General features: G+C 51.6%; 1 protein-coding gene across 1 annotated transcript in view; it reads left to right on the top strand.

The window, feature by feature from the left end:
* SLC6A11 (solute carrier family 6 member 11) overlaps window positions 1-20,714 on the top strand; it is a 97,007-nt gene that overhangs the window by 40,338 nt on the left and 35,955 nt on the right. The window contains exon 6 of the mRNA XM_004581306.2: window positions 11,965-12,099. Coding sequence (XP_004581363.1) covers window positions 11,965-12,099 — 135 coding nt within the window. The remainder of the gene's footprint in view (window positions 1-11,964; window positions 12,100-20,714) is intronic.

Genomic DNA, 20,714 nt, shown 5'->3' with positions numbered 1-20,714 from the left:
TCTTTGAGAAGGGAAAACCTGGCAGGAAGCAGGCAGCACCTACTCTCTCATTTGCAGGGGAGACCCACCCTCTCCCGCAACCACCAGCCTTCTCCCCTCTACGTCTATTTCTTATCAGCCCTGGAGAGAGAGGGGACCTGGGTGCTTTCTGGTGCTCTTGGTTGTCAAGGTAGCTCCAGCCTTCCAACCCAAGAGAGATGAATGCAGTTTAAATCATCATTAGCTGAGGTACCAAGTGATTTTCCGGGCAGTTAGTTCCAGCTCCTGATACCATCCTGAACTTGCCTGGACTCTGCATGGAATGCTTACATCATGGGGGCTTATTTTCTGATTTGCTGCCATTTTTATGATCTTTCTATGGTATAGCTATGTAAAAAATCAATCATGTGACTGCCTGGCTAATCTTAATTCACCATGAAATGGGCTTAAACCCCAGATTCTCCCATCCAGAGATCTAGATGTCCTGTGCTGGGGATTTACACAGTCTCAGCCATCGTGATGAGCGCTGCTCTTCAAGCACAAGGCACTTTCACAAGGGGTGGTGTTCTCCCTGCTTTTTGTCCTGAGTTCTTCTCGCTTCAAGGAATTGGTACAGTCTAGTAGTTTCCAGTACCTTCTAGATCTGGACTCAGAGCTCACAAAAGGAGCCATCTGGCACAGCTGAGCCTGCGGGCTGCCCTCTCCCACCTCACGGTGCATGCCCATGGATTGCTGTGGCCACCGTCCCCTGAACTTGCATCACAAGTGCCTGTCCCAGAGCTAACGCATCTGACCCTGAGTCTGTCCCTTCAGGATCGGGACATCACATGCCTTCAGGGTCCAGTGCAAGGCCTGACCCACAGAGGCCTCTATGCCTGGCTCTGAATTGTGTTAAATAGAAAGCTTGGGCTCGTATCCCGTTTTGTTCCATTCACTTTTCTTGGGCTAGACAGGGTTGTTTGTTCACTCGCCATCTGTTTATAGTCCAGACCTTTTAGGGGGAAGCGTCTCAGAGCCCGTAAAGATGAATAAGGCCCTGGGCTTGGAGTAAATAACTACTACAGGCAGAGCCAGGTGTGTAGACAGCCAAGTATGTTACAGGGCCGGAGAGGACCCAGGGCAAGAAAGAAGCTGATTGGTTGTGTGGACATTGGATCATTTAACTCTCACACTCACCATGGGAGATGCAGACCAGTATCCACATTTCTTACAGCAAGAGCCTAAAACTCAAATGGACTGTGTTAATGTGCCCTGTATTATACCCATTCTACAGAAGAAAAATATCAAGGTATTTAAATATTTATTTGTTTGTTTATTTATATTAGGAAGAGCTACAGAGAAGGAGACACAGCAAAACCTTCCGTTCACTGGTTCATTCAACTGCCCTAATGCCTGCAACAGACAGGGTTGGGCTGGTCCAAAACTGGGAGCCCAGAACTTCTGAGTCTCCCACATGGATTCAGGGGCCCAGGACCTGGATCATCTCTGCTCTTCCAGGCACACTAGTATGGAGCTGGACTGGAAGCAGAATAGTTGGGACTTGAACCACCCCTTATGGGATGCCAGCACCAGGAATATTCAGGTCTTAAAAGGCATTTAGGCATTCTGTTAGAGTCAGTCAAGTGCGCAGAGACTGGGTTTGACCTTTGGTTTCCTAATATCAAGAGCAGTCCCCTTGTCTGTGCCACCCTGTGTGTCCTGGGCTTGGAAGGAGCAATCTGTTCTGCCAGAATGGCCCCATGCTCAATCCTGGACAACATGGGAAGAACCTAGTCTTGCAGTCTGGCAAGGTGTGGCCAGGTGGAGAGAGCAGAGGAGCTGACAGGTGAAGGGTGGGGCTGCAGTAAAACCTACAAGGCAGGCAAGCCCAGGGATGCTAAGGACTTGGGAGGGGATCTGGTTGGATGTGGGCTTTGCTGTTGGCCAGATATGAGCTGAATCCTGCCTCTTTCTGCCTGTGCGATTATGGGCCTGACACTCATTGCATTTTTTTTTAAGATTTTTTTTTATTGGAAAGTTAGATTTACAGAGAGAACGAATGAACAGAGAGGAAAGATCTTCCATTCGTTGATTCATTGCCCAAATGACCACAACTGCCAGAACTGAGCCAATCTGAAGCCAGAAGCCAGGAGCTTCTTCCTGGTCTTCCACGCAAGTGCAGGGTCCCAAGGCTTTGGGCCATCCTCAACTGCTTTCCTAGGCCACAATCAGGGAACTGAAAGGGAAGTAGAGCAGCCAGGACATGAACTAGCAGCCATATTGGATCCTGGCATGTGCAAGGCAGACTTTAGCCATGAGGCTATCGCACCGGGCCCCTCACACTCAATTTCTTAGTCCTGCCTGTGTGAAAGGGGTGTGGTGACGCTTGCCTTTGATAGGATCAGATAAGACAGGAATAATGTAGTGGAGTGGACAGCAAATGCTTATCCGTGTTTCCTGAGCTTGCACTTCTCCAGCCTTTTGCTTCCAACCAGAGTCTCTGATTACTAGATAATAGAACTGTGGACATCCACAGTCCCAAGTGTCATTGAGAAGAGAAGTCACACCAGCCCTGGGGGGCCCAGGCATTTGTCTTCCTGCCCAGCCCCTGGATATGCTGCAGTGGCTTGACCCTTCCTTTAGGACCTATCAGGTTTGAGGAGTCCCAGCACCTTTGCCTCTTGAGCTTCCAGCCACTGCCCCAGATTTCTATTGCCAGTCACCTGTTCTGAAAGCTGCTCCTGTGCCCACTCCCAGCCTCTGTCTGCAGTCGTGAGGATACCCAGCTGTGCTGCTCTCTGCCAGCCAAGTCCGCTGGGCAGAGGGGCCTCACCTACTGCCCAGGGGTGGCTGACACAGGTTGTCTTGGTGGTTCCAGGTACTGAGTTTCTGATGTCAGGTGTCTTGGATGGTGCACACTGCACCTCATGTTGGTGTGTCCACAAGCATCATCCAGTTTTACACGTGAGGCATGCTGCTCCCACCTACACTGTGTTCTTGGAGATGGGTGCATATGCATACCCAGTGCGATACTCCATCAGGCTCTCTCTAAAGTAAGCAGAGAAGGTTCAGGAACCCCAGGAAGTGATGGCATCTCTTCTGGGTATGTTCCAACTGCTCCTTAAACTTTACTGCTGGACTTTGCTGGATGCTTCCTGAGCACTTGTTTCCATGACTGGCTGTGTGTAGGGGTCGAAGAGGGATCACGTTTTTGGAGGGAGGACTGTCAGGCACTCAGGTCATCCCCCAGTCTTGTCTGAGTGGGATGAAGCAAGTGGGTCACCTGAGCTGGTGCTGTACTTAAAGAAAACTGATTCAGACACAGAGTGGGAGCAGGGCCTCCCCCAAGCCCCAGCTGTGCTTGGATCTTGGCAAAGTAGGCTACATGCCTGACCCCTGACAATGGAGGCCTCGGACAGCAGTTATATAAATAGCTCAGTTTATTTATCTTGCCAGATTAAGCATTGTGGTATGGTGAGTAAAACCTCCACCTGTGGCACTGGTAGCTTATATAGGCACCAGTTCAAGTCCGAGCTGCTCTTCCAGTCCAGCTAATGGCCTGGAAAGAACAGCAGATGGCCCAGGTGTTTGGGCACCTGCTGCCACGTTGGAGACATGGAAGAAGCTCATGACTTCAGCCTGGCCCAGCCCCAACTGTTGCCACCATTTGAGGTGTGAACAAGCAAAAAGAAAGATTTTCTCTTTCTCTGTAAATTTGACTTTCAAATACATAGAAAAAAATTCTTAAAAGATTCTCTTGCCCATGTGGATCTGTGTGTGAGCTGCTTGATCCCAAGGCCCAAACTCCTGTTTTATCACTCTTGGGGTGTGGCTTTTCTAGGGTTTATAGCCTGATGTTCATTTCAGCTTCATGAAGAGCATGAAGGGGAAGATTGTACAACTTATACCTTTGAGGGCATGATTTAGAAGCTGCACACAGTACCCTCACTCATAACTTATTAGCCGGCATATAGTCCTGTGGCCGTGTCCATCTGCAAAGGAGTTTGAACATTTCCTCAATCTAGCTGGCCTTGGGTCTAATCAAGAGCTAGGGGTTTTATTACCGCAGCAGAGGGAGTTGTGAGGTGCCGGGAGGTTCCTGGTGTCTGCAGTGTGGTTAGAATGGGAGCCAGAGCTTACCCCATCTGCTCAGGAGCCTAATGCACTGCACCTGACACCACCCCGTCCCTCTTTTACTCCCCTCTCAGCTCAAGAATGAAGTCATGATGCATGATCCAAGGCAAGCCAGTGTTGTATGATTTGAGGCTCCACGTGTAGGTAACTCTCATAGCTAAATGCTGAACTACTCATCATTGTACAAAAATCGTAAGACATATCTACCTGTGGCTCCATGGTTGCATCATCCTACTGGGGACACACCACTGTCCTCTGGTAAAAATGTGACTCGGCCTGTGTAGGCTGGGGCTGCCAAAGACAGAAAGCTTTCTCAGTAGGTATTGTTTTTGTTCAAATATTACAGAACCATCCCTTGGCAGTGGTGAAAATTGCAGGGAGGCCCTTTTGTGTGTTCATGGTGACCTCTTTCTGTCAGATTTACTTGCTGTTAGCATCTTACTCCCGAAAGTTAACACTGTCTTAGTGGGCATGGTGCCAGGCAAAGTTTTAGGTGTTTCCTGGAAACTCTGGAAGCTCAGAGGCAGGAAATATGTTGATAAACAAATGACTGTCTAAGTGGTGCATGTTAGGGACAGTGCTTCCAACCGGATGGAGTAAATAGCTTGACCATTGACACAGAGGCAGGACCAGCTGGGAGGAAATGTGGACAGTGGGCGCGGGGGTTGCCTGTTGATTTCCTAGCCAGAGGAGTGGGTGGTGATGAGATGCTGCTGAGGTCTAGGCAGGCCAGGTGCTCAAGGGTGAGGACAGCCATTGGAGGAACCAGGAGTTGAAAGCAAAGAATGCAGTCTCCTGAGTGTTTCCAGCTCTGTGACCTAGCAGGGCAATTCCCTCTTAAGGCTTTAGGGATGTTCATTGTCCACAGCATGGGGAAACCAGGAGACGCAGTGCCCAGTTAGCAGCCCTGTCATCCTGAGCTCTGGCAGCCAAGACACAGAACTTTTGGCCCAGTCGGGGTTAGGACCCTGGAGAGCTCCAGGTCCTCTGGCAAGTGCTGTGCTTGCTGTGACAGGTAGAATCCTCTGAGTCAGTCCTCCATGTGCCTTCTCCCAGGAATACAAAAGGAATTCCTAATGCTGGTGGGGAGGGGGAAGAAGGGCTTAAAGAGGCCCAAGAGATGGATGCTTGGTGCAGCAGCTAAGATGCCTCTAGCGTTACCCATACCGCTGGTCAGAGTGCTGGACTGAGTCCATATTCTGCTCCTGATTCCTGATTGATGGTCATCCGTGCCCTGGGAGGCCGCAGTGATGGCTCCACAAATGATTTGGTCCCTGCGTGGGTTGGGTTCTCAGTTCCAGGCTTCAGTGTTGTCTGTTGTAGGCATATGGGGCGTGATGGAAGATCTCTCTCTCCCATCTGTCTCAGAGCACACTGTGGGAAGTGTCTCCCTTGTCGCATCTATTACGATAAACCTCGCCCTGGGGAGCAGGTTTGTCTTTAGTGCCTCTCCAACATGTGACTGAGCACAGCTCAGTTCCCAAGCCTTTGGCTGGAGAGTTTAATTGCATCTCATCTGCACAGCATTTATTTTCATATTTGTAGCAACAACGGACCGGTTTTTGCTTAGAGTAATCACTCACAGTTTTCTCATTGCATGCAGTTAGATGAGAGAGCATCACTAATTTGTAGGATATGTGGGTACAGACAAAAAAAAAAATCACACAAGTAGTGTAATTCCCACCTGTCTCTGCCTAGGTGGGAAAATGCTGGACAAAAGACGGTGTGGAGCCAGCTTCTGCTGCCCCCACATGTTAGACCCTGTGGCGCTGGGGTTCTGGGTCCTGGTCCCCACACCACTTTCCCAATGCCTTTTGAGGAACCCCTAGCTTCCCAACAGACCCTGGATCCTGGAAAACATAGGCAGGGGGTTGGGATGTTCTTGTGCAACTCTGCAGGGCCTTCCCAGGGATCACATTCCCCTAGTTAGGAAACAAAGAGCTGTGCCCTAGAAGGGTGGGGGGCGGATCGCCTCACAACCCCTGTATTGGGATGCAAATGAGCAATTAGAGTCAATTAAGACAGGATACAGTATAATTGCCACAAATTGTGCTAACCTTTATATTCAAAAGAACTTGACCTGCTAAGAGGGATTTAAACCATAGTTTTTTAAAAAAATCGCTGAAACCTTTTTTTACCAAGGGGTGTGTCTGAGCAGCAAGGCCTTCAGCCCAGGACCTGAGTAGTCTAACAGACAAGACCCTCCCCACGCCCACTTCTCTTTCTCGGGGTTTGAGCTGCAATGGCAGCAGCCAGGAACAGCCCAGCCTGATGGTACCTTGTCAGAGACCCTATTGTGCCTGTCACCAGGAGCTGCATAATTTAGCATAATGTCTGAGCCCTGTGGCCGCCTTTGGCCCTTCCAGACAAATCTCTGGGCCTCTGACATCTTGAAAGGGACCCTGGATTTGGGCAGAAAGATCTTTGCACCTGAGCACTTGACATGCTCTGTCTTTTAAAGCCAGATCCCTTAGGCTGTCCTCATTGTCCTCATTCCAGGACTCGGGCATTTCCTATGGATGCAGCCTCCAGTTGTGTTCCCAGGAGCCATGCTCTGATCTGTTACAGCTCCCAGCTCGAGTCTCTGGTCATCCACCTCACACCTGAGGATGACGACGGAGCGTGTCTCATACACCACTCACTGTCCTGGGCACTATGGGCACAGCGAGAAAAATGCAAAATAGAAACTCCTTCTATTTGTCAAATCAGAAACTCCCAAGGCAAAGAAACCTTTGCTGGAAAACAGCTCTCAGTCCTGGGACATTCTGAGCGGTTCCTGGGGGTGAGTGTGTGCTGGGGGCCCAGGGGATGGCCCTGTTCACCATCTCATCAGGTAGTACACAGATTGTCGGGTAAGTGGAGGCTGGCGCCTGTGGTAAGGCTGAGCAACTTCAAGGTGACCTCACCCAGCCTTGGGTGATAACAAGTCACCCAGGAAGTCTGGAGAGAGCTGGAATTTGAATCCAGGGTTATGTCACTCAAACTTCCCTCCCACACCATTGCATAGGGGGCTGGGGATGGTAGCCTAGGAGAAGTGACATCAGGCGCCCGCGATGCAGTCTGGACAGTAGGCAGCTGTCAATGATGAGAAGAGCTGTGGTTTGGGCACATAGTGGGAGGCCACTGTAAGGAGTTATTCGAATATCCCACCCTGGACCCGGCGCCATTTCTTCTTCCACAGCTCACAAAATTCGTGCCGGCCTAGCCATCCACCAATCAGATGTAACCTGGCATTCTACCTGAGAATCCCACCCCTAATCTTCCAGCCCCTTCCCCAACCCTGCCCACTTACCAGTCTTCCCTAGGCATTCACCTGCAGGCACCAATCCCCTGAGGCCTGCCCTCAGTCCCTCCCAATCCCCACCCCCACACACACACCATGCAGACAAAAAGGCCCCCAGGTGCGGCTTTCTCTCTCTCTTCTCCTTCCGGCTCCCTTACCCTTCCCCTCTTCCCTGCTATTCTACACCACCACCACCACCACCACCCATTCCTATTCTTGCCCCGCTGGAATAAACCTCCTAAAATACCTCGTTGCGTCTGGTGTTTTCAGCTCACGGTAAAGAACCAGGTTGTGGGAGTTAGCTGCGCATAATAATATTGTAATATCGAATGAACTAGAACTAGAACTCTAAAACTGTTTTTAAATAACTAACAGCCATGTGGGCAGATGTGGTCACTAATGGAGTGAGGAGGGGGCAGCGCAAAGAGGTAGGGCCAGCTCTAGCTTAGGTACACAACATATACCCTAGAGGCCCCAAAGCATGCCATGGACAGTGTCCCTGGTCCATTTCCGCACCCGGGGCTAGTTTCCATCCTACATGTCCGTGGAGGTCTGCCTTTAACCCACATTCCCAAGGCAGATGAAGGCCAAACCCCTTCCTTTTTATTTTAATTTTTAAAGATTTATTTATTTTTATTGGAAAGTCAGATATACAGAGAGGAGGAGAGACAGAGAGGAAGATCTTCCGTGCCGGGGTCCGTGTGATGGATGTGGAAGACAGGAAGGTGTGAGGAGCATTGCTTCCATTGTAGGCAGGGCCGCGAAGGAACCCCCCACTGAGCAGGGCTACGGCGGGACGGGACGTTGCTTTGATCACCTGAATGCAGCCCGCTTCCCTTTGCATGGACATCAGAATTTGCCACTGTAACCTATTTCGGCATTGTTTACCCCTGCGGAGTTAAGTATAGTATCTGTGTGAGCTTGGTAGCTGATACTGCCTTTAGCAAAGAGGTTTTTACAACTTGCTGTCACAGCTGCCCCCATTTGGTGGGAACCTGTTTAGAGCCTTCTCTCTCCCATTCACCATATGCTAATCAAGGGTGCTAACCCTCCAGGTGCCGGGGAAATCTATTCTTTTCTCTCTTTGATCTTTTGGGTCCTGCCTCCGGACACATTCCTCCCTTAGCTGATTCAAGAGGTATGTGTTACTGATTGAGCTTGCCTTAGATGAAACAAATGGCAGAATTATCTTTAGCAACACCCATTTGATCATGACGTAAAAAGTCTGAGCCAGAGTTTGACTGATTCTGTATAAATAAAGCAGACGGCTTTATTGCATCGTCCACTATTATCATGGAATTCTAGTGGTCCGTCTCTTTCTTTCTTTCTGCACCTCATCCACGCACCCTTCCCGAGTTCCGAAACCCAGGCTGGAGCTGGACTCCGGCACTTCCGTCCGCTGATTCACTCCCCAAGCAGCTACAACGGCCAAAGCTGAGCCGATCTGAAGCCAGGAGCCCAGAGCCTCATCCAGGTCTCCCACACAGGTGCGGGGCGGGGTGGGGGGGGTTCCCAAGACTTTGGACTGTCTTCGACTGCTTTCCCAGGCCGCAGGCAGGGAGCTGGATAGGAAGCAGGGCCGCTGGGATTAGAACTGGCGCCCATATGGGATCCCAGTACTTTCAAGGTGAGGACTTTAGCCACTAGGTCATTGTGCCAGGCCCAAATTCCCTCTTGAGGAGCACCCAGAAATGCTTTTCCCACCTGTCTTCTTAGCCTCCTCTCCTGCATGACCCTACATGGGTGGCAGCGTGGTCCTAGGACCCTCAGGTGTGTACTGCCGTGTTCAACGCCTCTTCCTTGTAGACAACACAGGGCTCCAGTTCCTACCACTGTGTTGGGCCTTGGGATGCTCTGAGCAGCCTAAATGAGCCATGGGCTAGATCCAGGATAGCAGATGGATGGCTTCCATCCCAGCTAGTCACAGGGGCTGCCTGGAGTACTGTGCAGGGTTCCAAGGCAGCAGCAGGCTTAGCTGCAGAGAGTGCTGGGATCAATTAGTGATGTCTGGCAAGAGCATATGCAGGGTGGTTGGCAGTACTCCCGTTATTTGTGTACACTCTCTGGATCAGATCTGCATGACTTTGAGAGCCGACAGCTGATGTCAGAGAAAATCAAAGACAATGACCAGCTGTATGGCATGGCCAAGAGTGGAGATTAGAAGGGACTCGGAGGACGCCTGGGGCCAGTGACAGTTACAGGCTGTCCTCGGTCCTGTGCTTTTATTCTGTGTGCGTTTCATGATGTCCCCTGGCCACCTTTTATGTCCGCATTCAAGGCTCTCAAACCTTAGCTTAGGAAGGAGGTTTTCTAGACCATGACCTGCTAGCCTGTGGCTTCCTTCTGCCAGGCCGAGTCATTGTTGTCTGCCCTGTCTGCTCTCAGGGCTTGGAGCTATTGCTGAGGTTTCACTGCCTTTGTGGCTTTGCAGCAGGAGTGTGAAATGAGTTTGGGTGCCAGTGCAGGGAGCATGGTTCTCTTAGAGTACAGGCAGGGTGTCCACTCAAGCAGTAGAACTGCCTGAAAACAATCTCAGGCCACGCTGTGAGTCACGCCACGGCCATGGACCACGCTGTGAGTCATGCCACGGCCATGGGCCACGCTGTGAGTCATGCCACAGCCATGGGCCACGCTGTGAGTCACGCCACAACCATGGGCCACGCTGTGAGTCACGCCACGGCCATGGGCCACGCTGTGAGTCATGCCACAGCTGACACCAAAGAGCCTTCCCTAGATGCAGAAGGGCTTCAAAGGGCTCCTGGGAAACATGTGTTCTGCTGCATGTGGGAGTGCTGCCTGCGTGGTCCCAGGGCCTGGTGCTCAAGGAGGCACCTGCCATCTTATTTTTTTAAAAGATTTATTTATTTTTATTAGAAAGTCAGATATACAGAGAGGAGGAGAGACAGAGAGGAAGAGCATCTGTCCACTGATTCACTCCCCAAGTGACCACAATGGCCAGAGCTGAGCCTATCCGAAGCCAGGAGCCTGGAGTTTCTTGCAGTTCTCCCATGTATGTGCAGGGTCCCAAGGCTTTGGGCAGTCCTCATGCTGGGGCCAGTACCTGCCATCTTACGCTTGATCTTAGCCAAAAGGCTGAGAAGCAATGCACCTGCCATCTTGACCTGCACAGGATAAGACCTTCAGTTTGATGCACCAGAGCAAGTGTGTGTTTTAGTCCTATTTTCTGTTATCTTTGAAAGTCTTCTTGCTTGGCTCATCCAGGGCACCTGAGTCCATGCTGTCCAGGTCCCTCTCAGGGACTTAGGACATGTGGCCAGAGCGCTGCGGGCAGCTTGAGTGGTGAGTGGCATCGTGGTGGAGGGTCCATTTACATGACCATCAGTTGTTCCTGAGTTTTCCATGACAGTGTTTGTGGGCATTAAGGGTAAGATAGCTGAGCTTGGGAAATGTCCTGAATGTGAAAGGGGGCAGACCCTGGTCATTCCAGATGTGTCATCATCTGGGACAGCAGTGGAGATAGATAAACAGAAGTGACAGGCCAACATCCTGCATGGACACTATATAGAGACCCATGTTAACTGACCGACTGACTGGGATTCCTTTTGAAAAAGGAGTTAGGGAGACAGCACGATGGCTCAAGTGACTAATCCTCCACCTGCAAACACTAACATCCCATATGGACATTGGTTTGTGTCCTGGATGCTTCACTTTCCATCCAGGTCCCTGCTTAAAGCCTAAGAAAACAGTGGAGGATGGCCCAAATCTTTGTGAGCTTGTACTCAAGTGGGAGACCAGGAAGTGGCTCCTGGCTCCTGGCTTCGGATCAGCTCAGCTCCAGCCATTGTGATCATCTGGGGAGTGAACCAGTAGTTGAAAGATCTTTATCTTTTCTTCTCTCTGTAGACCGGCCTTTCCAATAAAAATAAATAAATTTTTAGCAAAAACAGGTAGTGGAAGGAACACATCTGAGATTCTGAAGGTAGGTTGTGCGTAACACCCGCCAAGCTGATGACACCCACCTGTGAGTTGGCGTGTGATTCTTGATTAGTAAGTGCTTTGTTGGGCATCTGGCACGGCCATCTAGCTGGAAAGAACCTTGGTGCCCCGGCACCCCACCCCACCCTCCTACAGCCACCATTCTGACCATTTGGGGATCTCATCTGCTGGGGTTCCAGCAGTATAGGTGTCCCTCCATGTCTACAGGATCCACAGGCATGGATTCAAGCAGGCAGGGACTAGAAACGTTAATATGTGTATGTCGGTGACTGTACTGCAAGTGTAGACGTGTCATTATTCCTTGGAGGGTACAATGTGACCACTGTTGACGGTGCATGGATCAGTATTATTAGTGCCCTTGTACTGTAAAGCACACAGCAGGATACTTGCAGGTTCTATGTAAATATTATGCCATCCTTGTTCTTGGTGTCAAGTTGTCATTCTGTGCCTGGCTCCCACAGAGGACTGGATAAAGACAACGTGATCCACATATTCCATGGGCGTACTTGTCAGCCTTCTAAAGGAGGGCATCCTGTAACAGGTGACCATAAGGTTGAGCCTTAAACTGTCATGTCGTGTGACCCAAGCCAGCTGCTGTCACCCCTCTTGATGCTTTGCTCTCTTCTGGCCAGGTTGTCTATGTCACGGCTACCTTCCCTTACATCATGCTGCTCATCCTCCTCATCCGAGGGGTCACGTTGCCGGGGGCTTCTGAAGGTGTCAAGTTCTACCTGTACCCTGACCTCTCACGGCTCTCCGACCCACAGGTAAGAGCTACGTGCTTAGTCACTGCGTGGGGTCACCTGCCACTCCTGGGAAGCCCCCTGGCAGAACCCTGCCTCCCACCTAGAAGGCTTGGTGACCAGTTAAACAACTGAAAGTCCGCAGGCACGATGTCACAATGATAATTTCGAATGCCCTAATGAGCTATGTAGACAGATACATGGAAACCCAGGCTCACTGGAGCGTTTTGAAAAAGAAGTTTGTAACCTGATGTTATAGGTGCTGCTTTGCCAGTATCTAACTTAGCAGGACCCAGCAGTAGTTCTGACCCAGGCTCAGTGTCCGTTCTCCCAGAGCCATGGGATCTGAAACATTTGGGATTTCAGATCTTTTTTTTCAGATTTCTGTAATGTTTTCACATACACAGTAGGCAGTTTCTGCACTATTTGAAATGGTTTTATGCCTGAGATGTGGAATTATACAGTTGTGTGGTAGTGTCCATTCTCAGAGGTTCTCGGAAACTGAAGCCCTTGAGTCTAGGGATGAGGGATGCCCAGGCCGTGTGGTGAGTTTCATCGGCTGCTGGGGTTGCTGCTGCGGGCAGGGCTGGAGTTTGTGGCTGCAGAAGCTTGGCTACAGTTGAACATCCGTGATGACACGGAATGACGCCGTTTGCCCACCCAGGTCTCCTCTTTGTGCGGTGCGTCCGCAGGAGGGGGCCAGGGACTGTGCTGGCCATGGGGCTCTTTGTGGGGGAGCTGATGGAAAGGAGAGAAGCTGGCAGCCTCTCTTCTGCCTTTGGGAAGGTGCCATTTGTTCTGAATAGTGAGTAGTGCCTGTATATGCCTAAACCTCTTGAAGTGGGCACATGGCGCTGGGCCTGGGAGGATGCTGAATGGGGCAGAGAGATGGGGCAGAGAGCAGGGTCACCTGGCAGACAGGCGTCAGGAGCTCCTCCACCGCTTGCTAGCGGGAAATCCTCCTTGCTGGAGTTCAGCGTAGGGCATTGGAGGTAGTGCTGGGTGTCTGGGGCACCTGCTGGCCCCTGGCACTTGCTGTGTACAGAAGGAAGAAGGTAGAGCGGGAAAGAGGCACCTTTTTTTTTTTCTATCAAAACCTGCAGGGGCTCTGTGGAACTCGCACTTTGTCTTCACGTAGAGCCTGAGGGTGGCCAGAAATTCCGATTCCGTGGCTTCTAGCTAGCCCGGGTCCCAGCAGCTGGAGCGGAGGTGTACGTGTAGTGGCTCATTTGTGCAGCTCAGAGGGACCTCTTTAGGCCAGGTGGAGTGGACAGCAGAGGGGAAGTGTGGGTTGTGGTATGTGCAGGGCCTGGAGGCTCAGCGCAGCCTGAATTGCAGGCTGAACCCCCAGGAAGAAGGAAATTAGCTCCTGACTGTGCACCTTGCAGGCTCCAGCTCCTGAAGGAAGAGGCTCAGCTGAAAAAGCAGTTTGGGGGAACTGCTCCCCAAGTCTGCTACCTGTGTGTTTTAGTCCTGCCCTCTGCCTACACCCTGAGTGGGTGGCCTGTTCCGACTTATTTCGTTCGTTCATGGGCTTCTGTTTCCTGGCCCTCAGGGGTGGAGCACCCCACCCATTGAGGTTCCAAACGCAGCCCGTCATCAGAAGACCTTGAAACGTGCTAGAAATGCAGGCCACAGGAGGGACCTCAGGGTGGTACCTGGGCATTTGTGCTGTGAGAAGCTTCAGAGGCAGTCCTGATGCTCTGAAAGGTTGGGAAAATCTGCTTGACACTGCAACCTTTGGTCGCTGCAGAGACACGCACGCACGTGCACGCACACGGCCGACAGTGAGCCTCTTAGCTCCCCTGCACTATGCGGGGCTGTTCCCAGCTGCGTTCTGCCTTTCACTGCTAGCCCAAGACGTCTCTGCACCGCCGTTCCATGAGGTTGGAACAAGAGCCCTGGGCTGTGAGTTGGATTGTGGCTTCTCCTCGACCTTGGACAAGTCCTCCGTATTTCCCCTTCCAGGCCTTACAGTTTCTGAGTTGATGGCAACCAGTGTTTTCCAAGGGAAGTCAGGGTGCTCCAAGTTTTTCATGCCACATGGTTGAGCGATCTGGAGCTTGCAGACCAAGCCCAGCCCTCTGCCTGTTTTTATGCATAAAGTTGTATTGGAATACCTTTGTATCATTTGTTCACACCCTGTCTGTAGCTGCTGGGGTGTGACACAGAGATTAGCTGTGACAGAAACCATGTACCTTCCCATGATAGGGGCTCAAGAACACGCACAGACTGTGTTTCACTAGGAGGATTCAGAGCCCTCCTCAGAAAGTTTATCTCCATCATCAGCAAGAGCAGGAGGCCTGTCAGGGGAGTCTGCCAGGCAGAGTGTGGAAGAATCTCTGTACCCGGTTCTGGCAGAGCCCACAAGTGTCCTTCCCAGAGAAGCTGCCCAGTGAGCCACCACTCTGACTGCACACCAGCCACGGCCCTTGCAATCCTCCACAAAGTCACCCTGCTATGGGATGGGCATCAGCCTGAATTTGGGGTCACATTTCCTAGAACCACCTTAAAAGCTAAGTCCCCAGACACCTACTAAGAACAACAGCGGCCTGCTGTGTGTACAGCCTCAAATATTGACTGTTTGACTTTCCAGTAAACGTTGGCTGACCTCTGCCCTGAGCCTTTTTGGAGGCATGTGACACTGAGTTGATGGATTCCCCGCTCTTGACCATCGCTCTACCCATGCTGCCACCTGCTCAGTGGAGGCCACCACTTGAAACTCCCTAATTGTCTTCCAGAAACAGCATGTGGCCCCTCCAGGCCACACTGCGTGGCCACAATAGCCGAAGCTGAGCCGATCTGCAGCCAGGAGCCAGGAGCTTCTCCTGGATCTCCCATGAGGGTGCAGGGTCCCAAGGCTTTGGGCCATCCTCCATTGCTTTCCCAGGCCACAAGCAGGGAGCTAGGTAGGAAGTGGAGCAGCTGGGACACAAACTGGCACCCGTATGGGATCCTGGCGCTTGCAGGCCACCTCTTTGCTTCAGGCCCTTCTGGGGTTTGCTGTGGCATTTGGAGTCAGCTCTAGATGTGTGGGGCAGGGGGCTTGGTGGCCTGTGGGCTGACTCTGTGTTGTGTCTCCTTCTTTGTTTTAATCATCTTCCTCTTTTTCTCCCTTACTCCTTCTCCATTTGATCCAGTTACTTCCTTTCTGGGCCTCAACTTCACAGAGCCTTTCTGCCTCTGAGCCTTTGCACATGTGTTTTCTCCGTCAGGAACAATTGTCTCCTGCCCTCCCCACCCCATCCAGACCCTCTTTCCCTGCCTTAATTGGCTAATGTTCACTCATCCTTTAGGACTCAGCTCAAACCTCACTTCTCAGGCAAGTCTCTGCTCATGGCTCACCACGTGTCACTTCTGGGGCCTCATGCTGGTTTTCCAATGAAGCAGGGATCTACATATGGATAGTTTTTATTTGTTCAGTGTCCAGTCATTGGTTCAACAGGCAGTTGCCACCTGTCTGCTCTGTCAAAGTCATCTAGGTTCTGCTAGACGATGACAGGTGCCTGTGGCAGTGGAGAGGGATGGGGCATGGGACTTAAGATTCACTGGAGAGCTTGATTTTCAACAGGGAGGCCATGGAGAAGGCGCTTGAAGGCGCTTGAAGGGGCCTTGTCCCCTGTGGGATTCCTGACCTGGCTCGTTGCCTGGTACACACTAAGTGCGCTATAAAAGGCTTGTTAAAGGACTGTAAGAGGTAGATTCTCTTGATTTTTTTTTTAAAGAAAAGGTGCTATTTTTTTTCTTGACACCTCCAGGTGACCAGATCTGTGAGTTGTGATAGGTTGAACCTTCTGTCACTTATGGCTAGGAAATGTGTGAGTATGTGTGCCCAGAAGGTGATGCTGCTTGTCTGGGATAAAGATAAATAGAGCAACCAACCCCAAGAGGCAGCAGAAGAGAGAACTTCGTGAACTCTGGGGCATGGGGAATCTGAGGTGTGTTGCAGGAGGTATCCAGATGTGGCCTGATTCTTGTGTCCTGATGGGAATACCCCACGCCATGGAGAAGCAGGAGGGCACTATGTCCTGTCCTGACCTGCCCGTTGGTGACCAGCTGCAAGGAAAGCTTCGCTTCTCCCCTCTGCCCTGGAATGATCAACCAAGAGGTGTGAAGGTCAAGTGCAGTGACCCAGTGGAGGTCACTGTACCCAATGGAGAGACAGTTAATATCCTTTTTAATGTATTTATTTTTGCATTGGAAAATGCTCCAGGACAGCAATCTCCTCCCCGCAAAGCCATTGCCTTGATGTGTTTGCTAGAATGAAGCTCTCATGTAGATCCAGCTCAGGTATGTACACACCTGTATGTATATAAACATCACATACATGGTAAAAAGTGAGATCAATTTCAAGGCAGTTGTTGGAAAAGGCCAAAACAGGCATGGCTGTGGCATAAAGTGGTGGCGGTGGGAGGTGGGGCCCTGCCCTACTGGGATTGAGCCTCATGTAGCGTGGCATTAGGACTGCAGGTGGAATGGGGTTTCTCCAGAGACAGTTAAGCTCCAACCTCAAGGTGAGTGGTGGTTGGGAGAGTTGTTAGCTGGCTGTGTCTCGTCAGAGATCAGTGAGAGGCCCCTTTCCTGGCTGTGGATGGTGGCTTCCTTGCAGCAAAGTCTAGATTGCTGAGTTTTCACGTTTTTTAATTAATAATTCTAGTAATAATAATCCCCAGATTCTGGGGATGTACCCTGGCACTGCAGTGATTGCTATGGGGTTGGTTGCACATGGTGGCTGGAGCTGGCTTATCTATAGATGCTTGTGGGGTTCCTGGAAGGAAGATGGGTCTCCCACCTCCGCACTAAAGGTCTTACGTGCTTGGAGGTGAGCAGCTGAACTCGGCCTCGCAGCCTCTGCCTGTTCCCAGAACCCCATTTATTCCTGAATAGGCCCCTCCCTTCATTGCTGAGGCTGAGAGGTACCTGTTGCAGTGTTACCCACATTTCTGAAGGGACTCCAGACCGCAGCTTCTGGGGCCTTAGCCCAGGGGTATCTCTGTGAAGGGTTCTCTGGGAAAATGGAGCAAAAGTTTTATGTGAAGGATGATGGACAGCCTCCTCTTGCCTTTTACCCGGCGGGGCTGGGGAGCTCAGCCTGGGAACTAGAGGGACAAGGAGCAAAGTAAGCCCTTTTCATGGTCTCCTGGGAACCTTGGAGCCATGAACCTGGCTTTGGAAGTCTGACAGGCTGTATGCTGGCCGTGGTGGTCTCTGCAGAGGCAACCTGACAGCGGAGCTCGAAGTCCTTCCCTTCCTGATGCTTGACTTGCCTTGGCCAGCCTCTCGTTTGAGCAGCCTCTTAGATGCCGTCACTTTGAGTGATCCCTGGCCTGTAGGCACCACTGGGATGGAGAACTCTGCTGGGGTCACCACTCAGACCTCCAACCCTGGGACAGTGCCTGCAACTCAGCAGATGCTCAGGGGCAACTTCTGGAAGGGAGTGAGGAAGGCAGGGGTGGGGACCACCCAGCCGGGGCCTCTGTTACTCTGGGGGATCATAGCATTGCCATCAGGAAATACTTCCTAGGGAGGAGTTTTACAGGTAGTAGGGTCCATGGGAAGGGAAACAAGTTTGAATCTCTGGCACCTCTGACTGCTGGGTGACCTTAGTTTTCCCTTCTGTTCTGTGGCCCCAGGACAGTCACCTGTGTGATGTTGCCACTGACCGCTGGGTGACCCTAGCTATCCCTTCTGCTCTGTGGCCTTGGGGCTGTCAACTGTGCACTGAGGTGAGACCATGACCTCACAGGGTGGTCACAGGGGCCCCTTCTGCAGCCCCTCTCCTGCCCTCTGCCCTCCAGCTCAGCCCTGCAGTCCAAGGAGGGGCTTTGCTCTCAGAACCGAGTGCAGCTGTTGCAGGTACAGCAAGACCAACCTCTCCTCCAGGACCCTGTGAAGTCTGTGCCCGCGGCCTATTGGGTTTTCTGTAAACACCTGTCTTCCATGGCAGCCGTGTTCACTCCCAGGCATGAAACACTCCACTCTGGTTTTTTTCCCCCTCAAATTTTTGTTTTCTGTGTTTTTACTCTTTGGGGGAGCTAAGGTCATCTTGTGGGAAATCCAGTTGTCCCTGCCCCAGATTCCTGGCCCCCTCTCACTCTGCATTGTGTTTCGAGTGTGTTTTCAGAGCGAGGACAGAGAGGCCTGTCGCAGATCCAAATCCACACTGTGGGCTCTGCTTTCCCAGGGCGCCGGTGCGCCAGTTCCACCAGCCTGCCTCCTCCCCTCGGCGGCCAAACCCTGGCACCGAGGGGAAAGGATGCCCAAATTGAAGGGTCCCTTCCTCTTCATTCTCCCCTACCTGCCGATCCAGGCAGATGGCGACCATGGAGTTGCTGCCACCTGCTGGTGGTGTACTCGGATTCCAAATTGAGTGTTGAGTCAAAAAAAGGGGGGGGGGGGACATCTCAGAAACTGCATATTTAAAAAATATTAATAAAATAAAATAATTTTTTTAAAAAGGAAGATCTCCCAGCTCCTGGATCTTGAGACCGAAATGCCAGTGTAGATGTTACCCAAGCAACAACATTCAATATGGTGAGGCACCTGTGTGAGCGGCCTCCCTGGCTGTCATGTTTTGGCAGCTGACTCCATGCGATCCTGTGCACTGTCCGCTTGCCCTTCCAGTGGTTGGTCCCATCCATCAGCAAAGAGGAAAATGATTTGATTTGGAGGCTGAGGAGCTTTCCCTCTACCAGGCGCCGTTTGGATATTTATCACATTGTTCATGGACCCTACAAAACCATTACCTTGAAAAAGGAGCCTGCTGTGGATTGACTGGACTTTGAGTCCTGCCTGCAGCTGGCTTAGCAAGGCTAGAGGGAAGGATTTTGTTGGCTTCATAGGGCCTTGCTGGCCAGCCAGCCAGCCAGCCGGGCCCTTCCCTTTTGAAGGCAGAGGACTGAGTGCTGTGGAGGAGTAAACATCTCTGTTAGGTGAGTCCTTGAGCGTCCTGCAAGTCCTGCCTCCAGCTCACAAGAATTTCAGAAGCTGGCTCTTCCAGGTTTCCTGGACAAGGGGTTCGAGGCTCTGGGAGGCTGGAGCCATCACTGGGACCAGTAGAGGCTCTCCCTGCGATGGATTTCCCACCCTCTTCCTATCTCTGCCCAGCCCTGCTGCTGTCCGGCTGCTCCAGACTCTGAGCGTCCTCAACTTTTGCAAGAGCCCTAAGATCTTTGCTTTGGACAGCCTTGGTCCCCACCCACTGCAAGAACCCCTGGGACATGGCTCCCTGCCCCCAGCCTCCCTCCTCATCGGCTCACTGTTGAAGCAGTCATTCACTCTGGTGACTTCTCAGCTCTGATTTTTCAGGGCTGCACTCTGAGTGCCCATCAGGGAGGGCAGCCTGAAGGACAGAGGCCCCTGTGGCATCCCTGGGCTGGTGAAGCAACCTTCAGGTGGGCTCCCTGCCTCTTGCTTACCACTAGCCCCATCCCTGGACAGCAGGCCCAAGGAGCTGCTAATGAATGAGGGAGGTCCCAGTCATGTACCTTCCTGGCATTTCTCTTTGATTGTGGGAGCATACTTCAGTGAGTTGGTGGAAAACAGAATTCAAAGATAAGTTTGCATGCAAAAAGACTATTGGAATCAAAGTTTTTTTTTTCCACAATAGACAATTTTCCTTCCAAGAACTTTCTGACGAAGCCCTCATGTTTCCCTTTAATTCTTTGGGCATCATTATAGTAGCTACTTTGACCTACATCTTCCTTATTCTGGAGTAGGTGATATTTACCCACTTCTCTGAATGTCTGCTGGGCTTTGGCAGAATCCTGCATGCTGTGGACATCTTCTTCACACTCTGGAATCTTCTACCTTGCTCTGAAGAGTGTGGGTTTTATCTTCATAGGGAATTGCATTGCTGGTTGATCACTTTGAACTTGTGTAGGCTCAGCCTAGTGTAGGCTGTGGACATACCAGGCTGGTTTCTCAGCCGCTCTAACCTATTGGTGCCCAGCGGGACTTCCAAGCTCCGTATATCCCCTGGGTCTCGGTGCCAGGCTGTGCAGATTTGAGCATTACAGAGCAGAAGTGCAGCATTCCAGATCTCTGTGGATTGTGGAATAGTTGCATGGGCTTTACTGGCTGAGCATTCCCTGGCCCAAAACCCTGAAATCCCAAATGGCTGCTCAGTCCAGAAAACCCTGCCTCCGGGAAGCATGTGTGACTGGCAGGGAGAATTTTCGATTTTCAGAACTGGGAGATATTCCTCACATCCACTGGGTAGAGGATAGGGGTGCCACCCAGTGTCCTGCAGTGCCCAGGACAGCAGCCTCAACAGAGTGACCAGGCCCTAGCATTGAAGTGCTGAGGCAGCACTCTACCCTAGGGGATGGTCACTGCTCCCAGGGCAGTGTCCTTCTGTTAGGTGCAAGTGTGGAAACTTGGATCATCAGCCCTCTCTGCTCTGGCAAGGTGGGGCCCGTCCCCCAGTGCACCCCTCCACTTGTGGTCTGTCTCTACCACGCTCCGCCAAGCCTTGGGTGGTCTCTTTTTGGCTGCCTGTGGCCCAGCTGTTATCCACACCTGGCACAGTGCCTTCCACTTGCACTCTGTACCACCCCTGGTGCCCAGCTCCTCTTCCTGGCACCCACATCCTAGACTCAAGCTGTCTCGACTACCTGCTCAGCTCAGAGGGACACTTG

The sequence above is a fragment of the Ochotona princeps genome, chromosome 21, assembly GCF_030435755.1.
Source record: "Ochotona princeps isolate mOchPri1 chromosome 21, mOchPri1.hap1, whole genome shotgun sequence".
Lineage (NCBI taxonomy): Eukaryota > Metazoa > Chordata > Mammalia > Lagomorpha > Ochotonidae > Ochotona > Ochotona princeps.
This window is presented reverse-complemented; position numbering and strand designations above follow the sequence as displayed.